Genomic DNA, 18,691 nt, shown 5'->3' on the forward strand with positions numbered 1-18,691 from the left:
TGCATTATGACAGACCCACTGGGGTGAGGACCGTCAGAATGGATGAAAATCCTGTTACAGGGGAATGCTCGTTTATGACTGTCAAAGGCTGTCACTTCACTGTCTGGAGCTTGGGTTCTGTTTGACTAATTAGATATGAGAACACTTTGTTTTCAAGAACTTCCTTATCAACCATCTGCGGGGATCCACAGTCACCCGCTGCTCCGTGATGTGGCCTCACGTGGAAGGAACCTGCGCGGAGGGGGCTGCAGACAGCTCAGGGCACATGGCCCCTAGGGCACGAGGGCTCTGCCGGGGCAGGACTTCCGGTTGGCCTACAGAAGATTTCTGCATTCTAGAATCGTTCTGGGCCAAATCCAACACGTCCAGGGCTGCTTTGGACCACACAAGCCACCATTTTTTTTTTTTTAAGTCAACCTTCCATGTACAGACTTGGATTAATCATAATCCTTGGTTCATGGCATATTCTCATCATTGAGCCGTGCACAATCCTCCTTCCTTCCTCCCATCCTTCCTTCCTTCCTCCCTCCCTCCCTTCCTTCCTCCCTCTCCTTCCTTCCTCCCTCCCTCCCCTCCTTCTTCCCTTTTTCCTCCCTCCCTCTCCCTCTCCTCCTTCCCCCCCTCCTTCTCTCTCCTCCCTCCTTTTTATTTCAGGCAACTGGTGTGCAGCCCCCGAATCTCTATGGGCCTCATTACAAGGAAGTGTTAAGGGGTAAACAATGTCCCTGCAATTGTTTTTTCTACGGGTCATTAACTCAGGGCGCCTTGGTGACCAGGGCCATGGTTATGGTGCAGGCTCTCAGGGGCGACTGCCTGGGTTTGGATCCAGGTGAGGCACCCGCACGCGGGCAAATTACTTTATCTGTCTGGGCCTCGCTTCCTTACTTGTCCGATTGGGGGTGTACCTTATAAGGCCTTTGAAAACATCCAGAATAGATAATACATGTTAAAAGCACTTAGAATGGTGCAGCTGTGTCACTGCTAAGGGGAGGCAAGCCTCCCTCCTGCTAACTTCATGCTGTTAGTGACGCATGAATTAGCGACGGCACACCAAGTGAGGAATCAGGAAGCCGAAAATGCGTTTTCTGGCTCAAACAGGGTTACGATCTCCCTGTGATCCAGTGGGATCATGGATCAGGCTGGAAAGTCAGAGAGAACACAGCTTCTCCGGATTCATTTTCTGTTACCTGATGGTTCTTTTGGCAGCTTTTGGCTAGAACTTTCCCCCTTGACCTTTTCCCATGGTCTGATCCAGTTGGTTCTCACAACTTGATTATGCATCAGAACCACCTGGAGGGCTGGTTAAAACACATGTCACCGGGCCTCAGAGTTTCAGATTCAGGAGGTTAGAGGGAGGGGGCTGAGACTTTGTATTTCTCACAAGTTCCCAGGTAGTGCTGCTGCTGGTCTGGGGACCACACTTGAGAAATACTAGCCTAGGCAGTTAACTATGATGGGGGACGCAGGGCAGTCGGGGGAGGCTTCCTGGAGGTGAAGGCCTTTTAAGTGAACCTCCTCATAGCAGATGAAGAGACAGCACTGGGAACAAAGACACAGAGGGGCTGGTGTGAGATGGGGGAAGGCACGGGGAGGTGAAGCTGCCAGGCTCCCACCCAGGGCCAGGTGGGGAGTTCGGGCTCCACTCTGGTGACCTCTTGACGTCTGGGATGGCTCTGGAAGCTAGGACTCCTGTGAACAGAGCTGGCAGCAGCGTGAAGGGTGGTTTAGGGAGAGGGAACAGCTGTGGGACAAGACAGCCCAGCCTTGCTCCTCAGCCCAGTGTCTTAGCATCCTTTAAAACCTGGACGAGTCCTTCCATGATCTTATTTTCAAACTAGGGACTGAGACCTGTGATTCCCAAAGGCGCAGGATGAGGTAGTGGGTTGTAGCCACATTAAAAACAACAACAACAATGAATTAGAAGAGAATGGAATAAAACAAAGGCCCTCATTGCACCTCACAAGGGTATTCAATCAAACCTGCTTCAGGCTTATGGTTTGTGGGGGTACCGCACCGTGACGTATGTGGGAAAGGTGTGTGCCGGCCAGGGCTGTGCAGTCATGGGGTTGGCCCCGGCCCGGGGCATCAAGCCCGGGGCCTTCCCTGGACACACACCTTTCAGGCCCTGCCCTGGGGGACAGTAGAGAAGATGAGGCCTGAGGTCCCCCAGAACAGGAAGGGCTGAGGGGAAGCCTCCAGCAGGATGGGTCAGTGTGAAATGAAGCGCTTGGGGGAGGCTTTCTGGAGGTAGCTGAGTATGACCTTGCAGGTGGCTCAGATTCTGACCCCAGGGCCTTTTGAGGAGAGGGGAGAGATTCTGCCGACCAACAGAAGAGAAGTTGCCAAGACGCACTGGGAGTGGGGCAAATGAAGGTTTAAAAAGGAACCCGAGGCCCAACGTGGATACAGAATCCAAACAGAGCTTGAAGAGCCTTAAGTATCATCAGCCGACACGTTCAAGTTACAGAAGAGGTAACAGAGGCCTTTCGGCCCAGCCTGTGCCCGCCTGGGACGTGAGTGTGGGCTCTGAAGTCTTCTGGTCCCATGCTCTTCTGGGCCACGCCGTCTCCAAATGCAGGCTCAGAGGCTAAACTCCAGCTTGTGTCCCTCGGAGAGTCAGTGAGCGCTTTGGGTAGGAGAGTGGGTCAAGACCCCAGTGACCCTGCCCTAGTTCCCCTCCCCAGGCCGGGCGAGAAACACGGGGGCTGAGTCAGGAAACATGGAGCCACCAACCCACTCTGTTTGGGTCCCGCCAAATTCGGCAAGAATTTCTAGGACACTGTAATTGGGACTGAGTTTGCAAAAAAATAAGTAAGGTGACTTTCTCTTTTGTGTGGGCCATTCTCTATCCAGTTTATACTTTCTACTGGCTCTGGGCCCATACTCCCCGCAACTCAAGCCAAACTGGGGTACACTGGGCTCACAACCTGCATGTCTTTAGATCTATGTTCAGAAGGTCTCATTTTACATGTTAAGAAATGGTTCCAGAGAGGCTGTGATTCAGGGTCACTGCAAGCGGAAGGCCCAGGGGTGGCTGCAGGGCTCCCTGATTCCTCGTCCAAGCTCCTTAGCGAAAGCTTCCAGCAGCTGGGAGGTGAGATGCTATACACCCTTGCTTTGAACTTGCCCTAAGGCCAAAGTTAGGCCGGCCAGCAGGTCACAGTGTGGGAACTGTCTTTGAGGATGCAATTTCCTATCCAATAAACAGCCCTATTCTACTGAAAGAAAACTTCCCAATGTCCAAGAAATCGCTCTGAACTTTATAGGGCGATATGACGGAAAGTTTACAAAGACAACATGCGAGAGCCCACGTCACTTTTACTGCCCTGTTTTCCTTCGGCTGATTGATTCAAGTCCTCGTGGGGTCTTCGGCATGGACCCATGCTCCCGAGGTCTCGAACACCCCCCGCCGCAGAGCCAAATCCCGTCCCACGTGGCTTCTTATGCTAGGAATGTATGCAACATCAACAGTCACATCTGATTTCCTCTCCTCCACCTTGATTGAGGCGGGAGAGGATAAACAGGGAACGCTGTTGCGAATATCCATCCAAAATGGTAATTATTGCATCATTATATTCGCTACTTTACTTGTCATGTACCATTAGAAGGGTACCAAGATCACTGTCAGTCAAAGGCGGTGGAGATAATTAGAGCGTCTATAGGTTAGCAGGAAATCAAATTGGTGCTAGTCCCCATCAATGCCGGGATGCTGAACGTAATTAGAGGGAAAATATGCAAAGGTGGAGATGAAGAGAACCCCAGGGATTCGATACCATGACTGATTTGAGAGTTTGACTCTTCTACGTTCTGACTTTGCAGATGGGCCGGGCATGGTGCACATTGAGTGGGAGGCAGGGAAGCCTGCCAGCCTCACACATCAAGATGCCGCACAGTTTGGGGTGGTGGTGGGGCAGGATCCCAAGAACTGCCCGATTTGGGAAAACGGTGTTTGTCGTGTTTTCCAATCCACTCGTTTTTCTTCCAGTTACGTTCTCCGGTCTGGGAGGCGGGCGTTAACGGGAAAGCAGAGCCGAGAGAAGTGGGTCTCTATGGCTCTGCCATCGGCTTTCCAGGCCTGCAAGCCCGGGTCCCTTGACCAGCACGGTCTCCCCGCGCCCCCCCCCCCCCCCCCCCGCCGTGTGGGAGAGTCCACGGTGCTCCCTGGCCACAAACGCCGAGCCCACATTGCCGATCACTTCTGCGTCTAAGCCCTGGACGGCAGCTGTCTGCATCCCGCTAACCTGGGCCGCTTCCATGCCTTCCCCGAGAGAGAACAAACACCAATCCAAACAAGTCTCATCCAAACAGCAATTTCATGAGGTCAACACAAGAAAAATGAACAGTTTCTTACATCTTGAAAAAACAAAACAGATTTTAGAGGACGGGGCAGGGGGTGGGGTGGGCCCGTCTGCAAACGGAGGAGGGACAGGCCAGGTCATTCAATGAGACACAGAAAAAAGTAGAGACAGGAAGAAAATATCGGAAAGGTCTGGAAGTAACATACAACTGACCGAGTCCACAGACTGAAATGCCAAAGAAGGAGCAAGCAAAGACTGTCGTCAAAGGCCCCAAAATCAGATGTGTCATCAACGTGGATGAAGTGAATTGCCGAGCTCTGAGGCAGGCCCATCCCCCCCACCCCCCGTCGGCCCCCATCACCTGCAAGATCCACAATTCCCTTCCCGTGACTGAACAGTGTTTTGCTTATACCATCCCCAAAATAAAAAAATGAAAAGAACACAAGATCCACAACTGATGGTGCGGGGCACAAAGGTTTACAGAAACTAATCGGCGGGTCACTAACCGCGTTAGGTAGGGCGACCGGCCCACGCAGGTCAGCCTGGCATCCTCGCTCGGGCTGGGTTCAAGACGTTTCTTTCCAAGAGCCTGGTCTTGCAAGTGTGGCTTCTTCCCTAAGGTAATGATGGCCATCTCACACACACAAGCAGCTGGAAGCTTGGTTCACATTTTTTAATAACATGGCACAGTTTACATTACACAAGAAGGCTCCACCGATGAGAACATGCTGAAGAGTCAGTCGGTTTTCACGTGTCTTTTCACATAGGGTCTAGAAAGGACTTTATTACATACAGGATAAACAGCAAAAAGGTCTGTATAGAACAATCTCTTTACAATACTGAAAACTACCACTACAGTTCCAGTGTTCATATCCCTCGGATTTTTTTTTTCTTTTTAAGTTGCTGTCTTTAAAAAAAAAAAAAAAAAAAAAACCAAACAAAAAAACAAAACAAAACAAAACAAAAATAACCACTGCACAACATCCGGAGTTCACAAAATCTGAAGCTCACCACTAAACCTTCAGTTTACTACTAAAATAGATCTCTCTGCTTATTAGAAACAATGGTCTGTAGTTAACTTTTTTTTTCTTTTTTGCAAAAACAGGATAACAACATCAGATAGCACTTTAATATACTAGAAGACCCAATGGAACTAATTTTATTTCATACATATATTTTACAGTCCAGTAGACAAGATATAGTGTTATTTCTCTGCTAGTAAAGTCATATTCTCTCCAAATATGTAGACAAGAGGCTTAATGTATTATAAAAGTATTATGAAGACACATTAAGGTTGATGCGAACTTAAAAACCACACGCACACACAAGACTTTGTCTCCGCCACTGTTCGCCCTCCGGGACTCTCCATGGCGGCACCCGATCGACCTGTTGTGGCTCTTCCCAGACTTTCTTACCAATGGGAGCCCAGCGAGCCACATGAGCAGATGCGCCACCTTCGATCCACCAGTTACCGAGGACAGTGAAAAACATATCCATCATCTGAGAAAACGTGAAGCTTTCTTTCAGGATTTGTTTGGGTGTAACCACCTCTCGTTACCAAACAAGGAGGGTGTGTACAGATAGGAACTAGGACACCCTAAAAAAAAAAGCATGGCTCCCACATGAGGTGTGTGTGAAATCACGTGACTGATGGTGACGAGATGCTTGGCGGCCTGTGTGTCCCCTGATTTTGGCATCTGACAACTCCCATCCTCCCCTGGCACTGGCTGTCCTGTCTCCCCACCCCCCTCCCCACTCCACCCCCCACCACCACGGCCCACAAGCGACAACTTCGGAAGCCAAGTTTTCAGCCTGGGGTCCGATTTGCAAAATAGGAGGTTCCTCCGTTTGAAAAAACAAGCAAGGAAAACAGAGTCATATCACGTAAGCGCTTGTTCAGGGAAAATATGACCTTAAGTATGTTGTAAATGGATTTGAAAAGGCTCCTTTGAGTCAGGAGGGCTTTCGAGAGAAGCCCTAACATTCATTGCATAGTTGAAGGGTTTAGCTGTCTAGAACGATATATGGGAACACAGCCGCAGCCGACCGCGCTCGCTCATATTAAGTTTGCAAATAGCACATTTTAAGAAGTATTAATGTATTATGTTACTTACTCTTTATCTATTTACATTTGTACAAAGTAAAGCTTTCATCTTACCCTTTGCATATATGAACCATTAGCTCACGAAGCAATGTTTTTTTTTGTTTTGTTTTGTTTTTTTTTACATAACTATGTACACGGCCTTCCCTTCCTTCCGAAGGAGCCCCACATGCTGCCTGGTGTGCACCTGCTGTTGCTCTCTCCCCAGTTACCGCCACGTCGGTGTGTGTCTGTCATCTTCACTGTTTTGGTTCAAATCAAAAAAGTTTTATACGAGAAACCAAAGGAGTTGGGGACATGAGAACATAGGACTTGGCTAAAAGATCTGAAAAATTTCAACATATAATATACAAAAACCATTTCAAAATCTGCACTGAGTCTATACATTTTTTACAAGGGGAGGAGGCAGGGGCACGTGGCCCCCAGTCTGTGGTAGCGGTCCGTTCTCTCTCTCTCTCTCTCTCTAAGTCTGCGTCATGTTGGTGTAGAGCTTCTCCTTCCTCTCTCGGGTCCCTCTCTCCTTACCGAGCTTCAATATCCTTCAGAGTGTGGGAAGGAGGCCTCTCCCTCATCTCTGCCGACAGAGGAGTAGTCCTTCGGGGCGAGACGGGGCGGCCCCCCAGTGTGGAGATGAGCGGCGGGGGCGCGCTCAGCGCAGCCGTCGGAGGGGTCTTGTTGAGCAGTCCGTTCTGGTGCCCCGCTGTGGGGCTGATCCGGGGGTAGTGCATGCTGGGGAGCCCTGGGGTGATGAGGCTGGGGTGCGGCAGGTGGCCGTCCAGGGAGGCGGGGTGCACCGAGTGGAGCCGCGTGTGCTCATAGTCTTCTCTGAGCATGTGCAAGCGCTCCCGCTCGTCCAGGTGTGCCCCGCGCTCGTGTTCCCGCCGAGGGTCCACGGACAGAGGGTGGTGGTGGTGGTGGTGGTGATGGTTGTAGTCGTGAGGCTCCCTGTCCCTGAAGGAGCGATCGGCTTCGTACAGCCGGGGAGTCGAGAGACGGTGGAGAGGGTCGTTCCTCAGCAGGAAGTCCCTGCCCAGCGGGTCTCTCCGGTGAATGTCAAGTTCTCGGTAGGGATCCCTCAAAGGGTCCCGTATGGGGTCCCAATGGAAAGAAGGGTACGGGAACCGCTCTCCGCCCGGGATGGGACTGATGCCCATGAAAGGAGTCATCATGCGAGTCCTGTCCAGGCTGCTGATGCTGTTCATGGGGTGAATGCCTGTCACCCCCACCGTCATGGGCATCGACGCCAGGGGCCCTGGGTGCACACTGGACGAGGAGTTTGGAGGAGGCGCCTCCGAAGACCGGTGGGTCTGCGGGGCCTCTGGAGGCAGGTCGTGGTCTTCTTTGCGTTCCTCCTTCACCTTGACCTCAGAGCTCTTCTTGGGGTTCTCGTAGGCCGGCTCGCTCTTGCGCGAATCGGCCTCGCGGCTCGAGGTGCTGTTGGGCCTGGCGCTCTCCACGACGGGGGTCCGCACGTAGGGTGATGGCACCCGGGCCATCTGCTTGGCCTCTTCACCCACGGCTCTCCCCTCGTGGCCGTGGCCGTCCTTCTCGGGCAGGTGGCCCTCCTTCGCCTTGTGCTCGTCGGCGGTCAGGTCCTTGCGGGATTCCGAGTGGTCTCTCTCCCTCTCTTTGGATTTGTCTTTCTCACGAGCCTCAGTGTTCAAATGACCCCTGATCTGTTCAGTGGAGCTACGGTTATGTCCCAAGGTGCTCACCGGGAGGATAGGTGCTGGTGAAGGGTGGCTGGAGTGTCTTTTTTCAATGCTTTCCCTGAGGGGGAGAGAGAGAGAGAGAGAGAGAGGGAAACAGAGAAGCAAGTGAAATGGGGCTGCCGGCCTGGTGAGGGGCTGCCGATGAAATGGTGGTGTGAGAAGGACGGGCTCGGGTCTGGCTCCCGGGGTCACCGAGGCCGCTGGATGGGCCCTTTGTACGGCAGAGCCAGCCACCCTGAGCCTATTCACCTAGATTTTAGAGGAAGCTCTACAGGGGTGAAGTGCTAGGGGTGAGGGGAGCAGGAGGGCCTGAGGGGGAAATAATTCTCTCTGTATGTAAGATCCACATGCCTCCATCAAGACCACAGACGAAGAGCTTTCGGCACGTGGACGTGGACCAACGTGGCCAATAACAGTGATGCGGCGATAAGCCCGCCTGTCTAGAATCCTAGGATCATTTAGTGTTAAGAAGAAAGCTTGAGCAGCCTGAACACAAAGACGACCTTTCTTCCACCTTCGTGATAACCGAGACACGGGAAGGAAGGGTCTGACGTGAACGTGATGGTAGCTTCCAGCTCCGGACATCAGGACGGGTGACCTGTCTCAGAGTAAAGGATGCAGATTCAGAGCATCCTCCAAGATGCAGCACGTGAGGGGCCTCTGAAGGGAAACCACAAGTTCAGGGCTCGTGGGTGGCAAACAGGGCTTCCACCTCAGGAAGGACAAGAAGACCGCAATCTGAGAAGATGGAGGAAAGACAGTAGGAAAAGGGGGGTCCCCAGGCCTCAGGGGACAAATGGAGAACAATTTTAAGAGAATCTGGGAATGGAAATGTGGAAGAAGAATCTTAGGGACCTGTTTGGGACGGGGGCTGAAGAATCCGGGGCAGAAGATGCCGAGCACGGGACGACCACAAGGCAGACGGGAAGAGGGAAGACAGGAGTGGGCACGTGGCAGGGGCCGCCCCAAGACAGATGGGGCCGAGGTGAGGAGCAAGGCACCTGGTTGGCTTGGCAGCTCGCAAGGGTGAGGGTGGCCACGGCGAGAGAATCAAGGAGGGTTCTCCTACAAATTTGGTTTCTAGCCAACACGCAAGGTGAAGAAGAGGAGCATCTTCAAAAAGTAAGAATAAAAAAGAGTGGGTTTTATTAAGTTTCGGGACTTGAATGCAAAGGCCATTTTGACTCCATGAAGAAAGATGTGAAAAGGTTTGTGGCCACATCGTCTTCTCGTCAGTGACGGACTGCCCAAAGAAAGCTCCCGGTCCAGGCTAGGCCCACCTCACTGTGGTGGTTTACCGCGGAGAGCTGAACGCCATTAAGTGTCCTCCCACTGGCTAAGAGAGTTTTATTAAAATACTGTCTTGAAGGACGAATGTGTCTTTTTCTTTTACAAGAGAGAAATCAGTTAGAATGATGACCTACGAGGAATACATACTAATCTGACACATTCAGAGTCTGCGAAGTTGAATTCTTTTAAATCACTAGCGTGCGTGTGCACGCACACCCCATACACAGTAAGGAAAAATTAAAGATTTGGCTCATGTATGAGACCTAAGTACCCAAAGGAGAGTGTTATTAGGGATTTTCTGTCAAACGTATCTTGTCTTTCCTCTGCTTAGCAGTTTGTTCAAAAGGAAAATCGCCTACAGAAAGAAAACAGAAAGGGATACTTGCTTAAGAATGCCTATGACATTCTTCAGAGAAAATAAGACATTTTCCTCTTTAAGGCGATTCTTTTTATAGGCATGGGTTACCAAGTACAGAGCTAAAAAAATGGTTAGTCAAATTAATTTACCCACTGGCAAAACAAAACCCACACCAGAAATGCTTGCTGACGCTCTTCTGCATCTAGGTTAGCAAAATTTTATTTGTCATCTGTGAGCCCAGGATTGGAGTTTGAACAAAATTTGAGAAAAATATGATGAGACAATGTAAACGTGACTTTCTAAAAGCAAACAAAAAGAAAAAGAGAGAGCGAGAGAGACAGAGGGGGGAAAAAAAAACCTATGGATGATTTAATGGACTGCACGAACTTGAAAGCAAATATGGTATTGATTCATGCTGTGTGTGTTTGGTCCAGAGCTCCACCTCGCTGTCTCGGAGACAAAGATGTATACTGGCATACACTAATGCTCGCAGGGCCTGCCGAGGTTCTAAGGGCGGATGTGCGTCTGGTCGGGAAGTTCTCACTGCGCTGCGGTTATTACAGCCCTACAGTGGCGGTGCGCTAGGGGGCCGAGGGGGGTGCTCTCGGGGACTGCGGGGCCGGCCCAGGCCGAGCGAGAAGCTGAGGCCACAGGGCCAGCCGGAGCACGAGGCTGGGACGGGGAGGGGGGGACGGCTGTCCTGGGCACACAGCGGGCTCCCCCAGTGGGACTCGAGAACGGGTTCTTTCCGTACCTTTCTTTGTCATCTTTACTAACAGATGAGTCTCGTTTATCTACATCTCTATCTCTGTCATGAGCTGCAGCGGACGCGCTACGCTCCAGCTCCCCTGGCTTCAGCCAGGGCGGAGGGGTCGGGAACGACGGAGGCGTTCGGTGTAGCCGGTTCCAGGGTTCGTGAGGGTTGCTAAAGTTCTGCACACTGGGGCCATCCTTGTGGCCGAACATTGAGTTGGGTGCTGAAATGGTGAAGTGGAGAACAAAAAGGTTTAAGAGAAATTATATAATCTGCCGTAATGAAGGTACTTACCAAAAAACTTTTAACAGCACTCAGAGTTAAAATGAATACATATTATGGGGAGCTGGAAAAGGAAAGGAGATTAACAGATTCATTAGAGGAGTGCTCGTCCTACACTGGACAGGTAGCTCACAGCTTTTGTTCTTTAACCAAAGGCGACGGGGCGGGAGGGGAGGAGTCAAGAGGAAGGGGACCAGACAGGTGTCAAGAGCACCTGATCGAACACGTCTGGTGCATGCAGAAGCCCCCAGCATGCAGAAGGGGGTACTCTCGGGGGTAACTCGGATGAACAGCACTCGTTGCGGAGGTGCATTCAAGCTCATCCTCAACCCACAACCCCACTAACGGGACCGCCATTCTTCCCACAGCGTTAGTAGACGCAAACCGGTGTCGTCAAGCCCGGACGTGGCCTTGACCTAAGCAGACAGGTAAGGTCTCCGCACAGGACGGGACTGGGAGGGCGCACTTAGGGCTGCATTTTAGGCCTCCAGTGCCTGGAGACCATGATATATGGACGGCATGAGAGAAAATGGGTTGAACAGTGGCTCAAAAATGAGCAGGTGTTACACCTCTTTTTCCCACTTGAGATACTTTTTAGTAGAAAATGACACGATCCTTCCAGATTATGGAGTATGAAACGCTGCCCACTCTTGGCTAGCTTCAGGCCGGTACTGTTTTCCTGCTATTTTTGGTTGCGTTTTCTCAGGGCCACTAGTGCCAAAGGTGAGGTGAATGTAACAGCAGTTTCCCCTTCCACTGGGAGCTGTGGCTAAAGTCCTGGACGGTAGGGATGGAATATGGAGGAGACTGAGCTTAAGTGACTTCATGGAGTTCCATCAGTGACATCACCTCTCCTGACGCTCAGTAACACACAGCAAGAGCGGGCTTCCCTTGAAACACCGCCTTCCATGTCAATGCACCCTTCCCCCTGACTTCACTGCCGAGGCCTGCTTCTCCGGATATAACCTAATCTGTTTCCCACGAGGACAGTTTCCTTTTAGCTAGAAAGGTCCTGAGCCATAGACAGATCAGAGGAGACACATAGTCCGAGGCAGATTTTTAAAAAAGTTAAGAGGTACTCACTAACTGAAGGATTTCCGAGTCCCCCGAAGGCATTGCCACCAACAGCTGTGAGGCCAGTGAACGTAGACGGACGGTTAAAAGGCTCTGCGAACAGATCGGGAAGAAGGAAACGGTTGCAGGACTGGGATGAGTGAGGAGCCTAAGAGCTTCCTGGGAGCGGGAAGGCGATGTGGGAGCCCTGCCCTCTCTACACTTGGACCCGAACCGACCCTGATCGTGCAGAAGCACTCACTGTGCCTGGGTCTGGGCACTGGATTGGCAAAATATTTACAGGAGCTGTTTTTCCAGAACTGTGCATTCTGCCCCACTCCCCTTGTGCTGGGGTGGGGAGCATCGCTCAAGCCTTCCTGTCCTGCACTCCCTCTTTGGGGAAAGTACCCTGTAGGCTCTATGAGAACAAATCGGAGGACATCCTCAACTAAGTCTCCCAGTGATGAAACTGTGAGGGCGCATCTGTGAAGACACCCCAGGGTCACATGTACCGTTGCCCACACCTGCCTGTACAGTCGCAGAAAATACCCAAAGAACAGAGGCCACAAACAAAGCGCGTATCCTTGCTAGGAAAAGAGATTCACAGTGAAATGTGAGGGGATTATGAAGCCGCATGTAACGCCTCCTTGTAATGTCATCTTGCCTTACCTTCCACCTCCCAGAGGTGGACAGGGGGCGAGAGTTCACTATCTTGCCCCAGTGGGCAGGAACAGGGTACTGTACATGCGGATCCCCGGAGGCACCGGGGCATGGCTCCTTCCCACTGTGCCATCAGTCACCTCAGATGGGATCACGACTGAGCCCACATCCACTACTTTAAGACTGTCGTATAAGAGGTGCCAAAATCCCGAGGATGGATGGCAGGCGTTCCAACTCTCCTCCACAAACACCATTATCACCCTAAGTAATCATTGAGGTGTCTAAGACGACGGCCAACTTGCCAGGAAGTGCGGCAAACCAAGGTTTTTCTGAGACACACATGTCAGTTCCCATCACCGATGGCAACTCACCCAGGTGAGCGGCAGGGTTAAGGAAGTTGCTGTGATGGGGGGGTGGCCCAAAAGGGGTCCCGGTTGGGTGTGCAGCACCTAGAAAGTCAAACATGACAGAATCAGACTTCCCAGAAAGCCAGCTCCTACCACGCAATTGGCTCCTAGCTACCCGAGGGCCCCATAAGAAAATGGGAGCGAATACATTAAAATAAGGACATGGCTGAAGTCCACCCAGGCAACACGCTGGGAGACGACATGTTTTCTGTTAGGTAGCAGAAAAGAAGGGATGCCCTTCTTCCAATTGGGGCTGGCCACCACCCAAAAGAAGTTATTCCTTTGAAAAGACATGGACCCACAGTACTCGAGGCATGGAGGAATATCGCAAGGGGGGTGGGCGGGGTCGGGGGTGATTCTGTAACCAAATAAGTTGGAGGATCAAACACCAAGGCACAAAGTGTCAAGCGGGGTTCTTCACTTCCTGGAGCTGTTTGTACGATCCCAGGCTCACTCGTTCTCTGAAAGGGGGACATTTGGCCACGGGATACTTTCTTCACAGAGCGTAATGGGGGGGCAAGTCTTTCACTTTGAGAAACACTGATCTGGAAACTACATTTTATAATCCTTGGCTCAGGAATGGCTGTCCCACAGCGGTGCGTCTGGGTGGCCCGGCTCTGGGCCCTGCGGAGCCCCTTCCCCGAGGAGTGTGTTGGTTGTCGTGGGCCCGTCTGGAAGGCCTGGCCCTGCAAAAGCCGGGACCATGCACCGCATCAGGTTATGGGCGATCGAGTCCTCCAAGCAGCTCTCCAGCCTTCCGTGCCAGGACAAGCCACTTGATTCCTACATTTGTGGACACCGACAATCTGCTAACGGACTCTATCTGCCCGAAGGGGACCTCAGTTCAAGGTCAGTGGTCTTCTTTCCTTTGGTTTCCCCGTCATCCACATCTCCACCACTGTTTCATATTCTGCCTTAAACAACATGTATTTCTTTAAGGAGCCACATCATCCTTGTCCTGGAGGAAGGTGGGAAAGGAGAGAGGGAGAGAAGGAGAGAGACAGGGTACGCGCCTGGGAAGCAGGACGATATTCGTTTAAGAGCCGAGGGCATCCGGCCAGCTTGTTACGGTGCAGCCGAGCGTGGGGGAGACGTGCTGTTGGGGTGGCAGGCTCGGCTCTGGAGACCAGATTGGCCAGGCTCACCTGACATAATCTCTCTTGAACTGATGTCAGGCATGAATTCCCAACAGGAAGCTTAAGAGTGGCTGTACTGAACACGTGTGTGTGAATTATACACACCGGTTCAAAGTTTCACCAAATTACCATGGGGGCAAAATCCAATAGTGCTCAGACTAAAAAAGATGACCTTCCGGAATGGATGTATACACAGGGCCTCAATGAACTGACTGATAACTACTAATAACTACCAACGAACTGGTCCTCTTGCATTTTGGCTAAGCTCCTATAAACAAGTATAAATTCCCTCAGGAAAGCAGATTAAATGGAGGAGTGTGGTTCCCCCCCCCCCACACACACCCTACAAACTCAATTTATGTTCTGGATTGCTGTTCCCTGCACCCCAAGGCCTCTGTGGGGCCTCGGGCGCGGAGGAAGCCGCAGAGCCCGGGAAGGTATCTGTCACAGCTGCGGACTCTTAGAATCGGAAGGCACCCGAGGAGAGGAGTTTTCTGTTCGGCCCGAGACGGTGGCTTCGCCCAGGCGGTGCCGAAAGCTACTCCATCTCCACCCAGAGAACACAGCCCAGCATATTCATTAGGTGGTAACAGCGCTACCAGCTAAATAAAAATCTGGCCGCACACTTTCTGTGTAGTACAAGCTAATTAATGCCTCGATGAAGAGCGGAGCTTTGCTCAGCCCCGCGCCCCCAGGGGTGCCTTGCAGTTCCAGAAATTATTGAAGCAAAAGAAGCCAATTCATCCGCTTGGCTCAAACGGAAGCCAGGGAGAAATCTCTCTATTTCCCTCCAAATATTGCTCTTCACGTAGCTCCGTCTCAGAGCCTAGGTGCCATGGTAACAAAGCTTTCAAATATGTCCCTAGACAGAACTGACAGAGAAAAACCTGAGACCTTAGCAAATTCCATCCACCCTCAAGGGTGATTCACTTGCTTTGGCAACAAGGCCCATTATAATGATGATTTCTTGCAATGGGGGAGTCTCCCTCTTTCTGAATGGAAGAGCCTTAGGTCAACCAAGAATGAGTCCTGAGTAAAAGCCTGGGAAGGCAGCAGGCAGGATGGATGTGAAACTTGTTCCCTAAGGACCAGAAACAGGGAGCCCCGTGCATTTTTATGTCCAGAAGAATAAATTCTACTTAGCATGGTGGGTATGCAGTTACGAAGCTTACGCGCTCAGTGTCGCCATTCACAGGTATTAACGAGCGCAGCTCTGTGCGGCCAAGGAGCTTCAGGACTGAATGATAGGGAACCTGGGATACCAAGAGGAGAGCTCTCGCTTCCTGAGAGTCCTTATGGCCACTGTCCCTTGTGTGTATGTACCTGGAGTGGAAAGGGGTGACCCCCAGTCCCCACCGCCCCCGCTTTGGCATACCTATGAGGCGTTCGGGAGGTTAACGAGCAGACCACATAGGAATCTATACCCTGTCCTGCAAATTCTCTGCATCACTACAACCAGCCAGGCAACAGCCTTAGGTTCCGTAGCCAAGAACACCAGCCACCCACGGGCTGACCCTCCTCATCACAGACCACACCGCCAGCAGCCCTCTTGATTCTGATTTCTTCATCCTCAGGCTCTTGGGAAAAAACAGCATGACTGAGCATCATGGTGCAGAGTGACTGAGTGCTCTGTGGGCACCAACCGCAAGGACAACCACATCCTTATACAATCCCTGGCACTGTTTGCTATCGATGTGCCCTTGTAAGCTTTCTGATCTTTTTCAATAGCGTTTGACATCCTTATGAGTCATACTGGTTTAATATAGAAGCAAATAATGAGCCGAAGCAATATGAGTCCCCGAAGAGAGAGATGATCTTTTTTCTTTCTTTAATGAAAGCGGGCATATCAGTGAAGAAGGGTCCATCTCCCTGGATGTACTGATGTTGCCTTGCAAGCTGGCATAAACTGCATTTTTGTTTTTGTTTTTAAGGGAGGGATCGAGCAGCGGGCCCCGAGCACAAACATCATTTATTTAGCTACCTGCGAACTCAATTTCTCAGCTCTTTCCTGGCGCTCTGAACTCACCAGCAGCAGAGAACAAAGTTGAAGGCCGGGCCAGGTCATGGGGGTGGTGGATGGCTCCAAAGAGGCTGGGGCCTGGGGGGCGGCTCAGGAACTCGGGTTTCAATCCGAAGTCCAGCTTATGTGGGTCTGACTGCATCTGTTTCTAAAGCAGCAAGGGGAAAAAGAAAAGATGAAACCCCAAGATCAACATCAGGAAAGAAAGCTATCAATGAAGAGGCAGAGACTGCTTGCTGGAGGAGACTGCGAATGGTGCTCTCAGGCTCCGCGCTGGAGTCAGGTTCAAGTTTACAGGTGCTGTGAGAAGAGCAATCAACACAGTATCTCACCCTCACACGCCAGAAAAGCAGGTCAACCCACGAGGGGCCGGTGGTGCCTGCCACTGGACAGTACCGGCGTCTCTGAGGTTGTACGGCTCGAGGAATAACACCACATCCGATTTATTCAAACCACCACCGCTCCGAAGTAGTTTATTATTTGCTGTAAAGGCCCATTTTGGCAAGTTTTTAAATGATAGTATTTTAAAGCTCATTTCATTAGGAATTCTGCATGAATAATCTGCTGTGTAAATTAATTGTTAATGACTCTTTGCCATATTCTAGTAGATCACAGTACATTAGTAACTGGAAGTGATGAAGAAATATTTGCATGCCTACAAGCTAATGTTCAAATGATCATTGTTACATCTTAAAAAAAAAAAAAAAAGGAATGCCAAAAACAAACAGAAACAAAGTAGGGATATTCATTTAATGCACTGGGGGTCTTTTCCCTGCCTCTGCCCCATGACTGCCCGAGGAACAGATCATCGGCCTGGCCCAGCGAGCCAACGAGAACTTCTCTTGTTTTGAATGCTTGGCGTCAGCGGCCATCGCTCTATTTTCGTCCATTTTTATACGTATATATATATGCCCCCCCTCAAGCTACTCTCCGTTCACCTTCCCCGAAGGCTATAGAGACTAGCTCGTAATTTCCTCCCTTCCTTACCCTGGTGTCATTCTTGAGGCCAGTAGCCCTCTCGAACATGGATGCCCCACGTTAACTCTCAGCCACCTTCTCTCTGAATCTCACGCCTCCCCAGACTAGCTTCCCTCCCCCTTGCCACCACCTCTCCGCCTACCGGGCTCCCATCCTTCACGGCCCTTCACCGGTTTCTGACTCACCCCTCCAGTCTCTTAGCTTTGACTGATGTTTATAGTCCCTTTGGGCCCGCGCCACCTCAAACCCCCTCACATCTGCCCTAAACACATCCCTGTCCCACTCTGTACAAGGAAGTCAGTAAGGAGACAATCTGAGCTAGCCTGTGTGAGCGTCAGAGACAAGAGAAGTCTGCCATGCCATTCCCTCATTGCCGAAGGCCGCCATCCCGCTCATCCAACCATACCCATTCAAACAAGACCAGCCTGATCACTCCAAGCTGGAAGCGATACCCCTTGGAAGCAGACAGCATGTTCACAGTTTTTTATGCGCATACGGATATGCTCACTACTGAATGCTAAGCAACTAGACGCCAGGACAGATGAGTGTCCTCTGAGCCTGGTACAGTAAGTAATCTGCAGGCGTTAGGCTCCTTCAAGAAATACTTGGGGAGAGGGGCACTAAAAGAATGAGGAAATGAACATTACAGAGAAAGGGGACAATGCAATTTCTGCTCAAATCCACAGGGAAGACGCTCGTCCAAGCTCCACTATAAAGTAATAGCCAAACCCCAAACCACAGCTTCTAATTCACTATAAATCTATAAAAATCTTTTGAGTGCCTCCTTCAATTTGGTTGCCAAATTATTTAGCACTAATACTGCACGGTACATAGCACAGTTCCATTAACCACAACTTAGGTCCATGAAGCAAAATGGAGCTTGGGGATTACAAAGAGTTTGCTGGGAAGGGAAGATGAGCAGCATGCAAGAGGTCTTCCTAATTGAATTGAGATAATGAAACTTTTAGTCACCGGGGACACCTTCATGGAAAAGAAGTTGCTAAAGTGGCACATACAACATCCTTCACCGCTTTTAAGCAAAGGAACTACAAGGAGGACGTGTCTTACCTACCGTTCCGCCAACCACATCATCCAGAACAAAAAGTGAATTGAACTTAAGCATCAAAATCTAGTTAGCCCTCCGAGCACACATATTTGCTCACGAAGCTAAACCATAAGGTTTCTAATTAAACCTCGCCTAACAATAAAGTAAAAGTGAACAAAACTCACTGATGGGATGTTGGGAGAAAGAGCAGGTACTTGGCACCAAAGCAAAATATCTTAGTGACCTCATTTACTGAGGGTGGCTTTTTAAGTTTTCACTAGGTTGGTTTTTAATTATTTTCTTAAGATTTTATTTATTTAGTTGAGAGAGAGAGAGAGAGAGAGAGAGAGAGAGTGTGCAGGAGCATGAGTGGGGGGCGGGGCAGAGGGAGAGGGAGCGGGACATAGGGCTTGATCCCAGGACTCTGGGATCATGACTTGAGCTGAAGGCAGACACTTAACAGACTGAGCCACCCAGGCGCCCCTTACTAGGTTTTTTGTTTGTTTGTTTTTTTAAATTATGTAATCATTAAAAAACAAAACATTTCTAGGACGACCAGCTCTCATTTATTGGCTTCTTTTCTTAAGCTCATGATGG

The 18,691-nt window shown here is 50.7% G+C and overlaps 1 protein-coding gene across 2 annotated transcripts in view; it reads right to left on the minus strand.

Moving 5' to 3' along the window:
- Positions 1-6,077: 6,077 nt before the first annotated feature.
- Positions 6,078-18,691, minus strand: part of AUTS2 (activator of transcription and developmental regulator AUTS2) — a 1,114,656-nt gene continuing 1,102,042 nt past the window's right edge. For both annotated transcript variants that reach the window (XM_028109914.2, XM_028109913.2), the window contains exons 15-19: positions 16,078-16,219; positions 12,880-12,957; positions 11,879-11,962; positions 10,514-10,736; positions 6,078-8,169 (exon numbers count right to left, since the gene is read on the minus strand). In XM_028109914.2, the coding sequence (XP_027965715.1) occupies positions 6,921-8,169; positions 10,514-10,736; positions 11,879-11,962; positions 12,880-12,957; positions 16,078-16,219 (1,776 nt within the window). In that variant the 3' untranslated portion in view covers positions 6,078-6,920. The remainder of the gene's footprint in view (positions 8,170-10,513; positions 10,737-11,878; positions 11,963-12,879; positions 12,958-16,077; positions 16,220-18,691) is intronic.

Source organism: Eumetopias jubatus, unplaced genomic scaffold, assembly GCF_037043125.1.
Source record: "Eumetopias jubatus isolate StellerSeaLion01/CBP00866 unplaced genomic scaffold, mEumJub1_p1.0 scaffold_12, whole genome shotgun sequence".
In the NCBI taxonomy this organism is placed as follows: domain Eukaryota; kingdom Metazoa; phylum Chordata; class Mammalia; order Carnivora; family Otariidae; genus Eumetopias; species Eumetopias jubatus.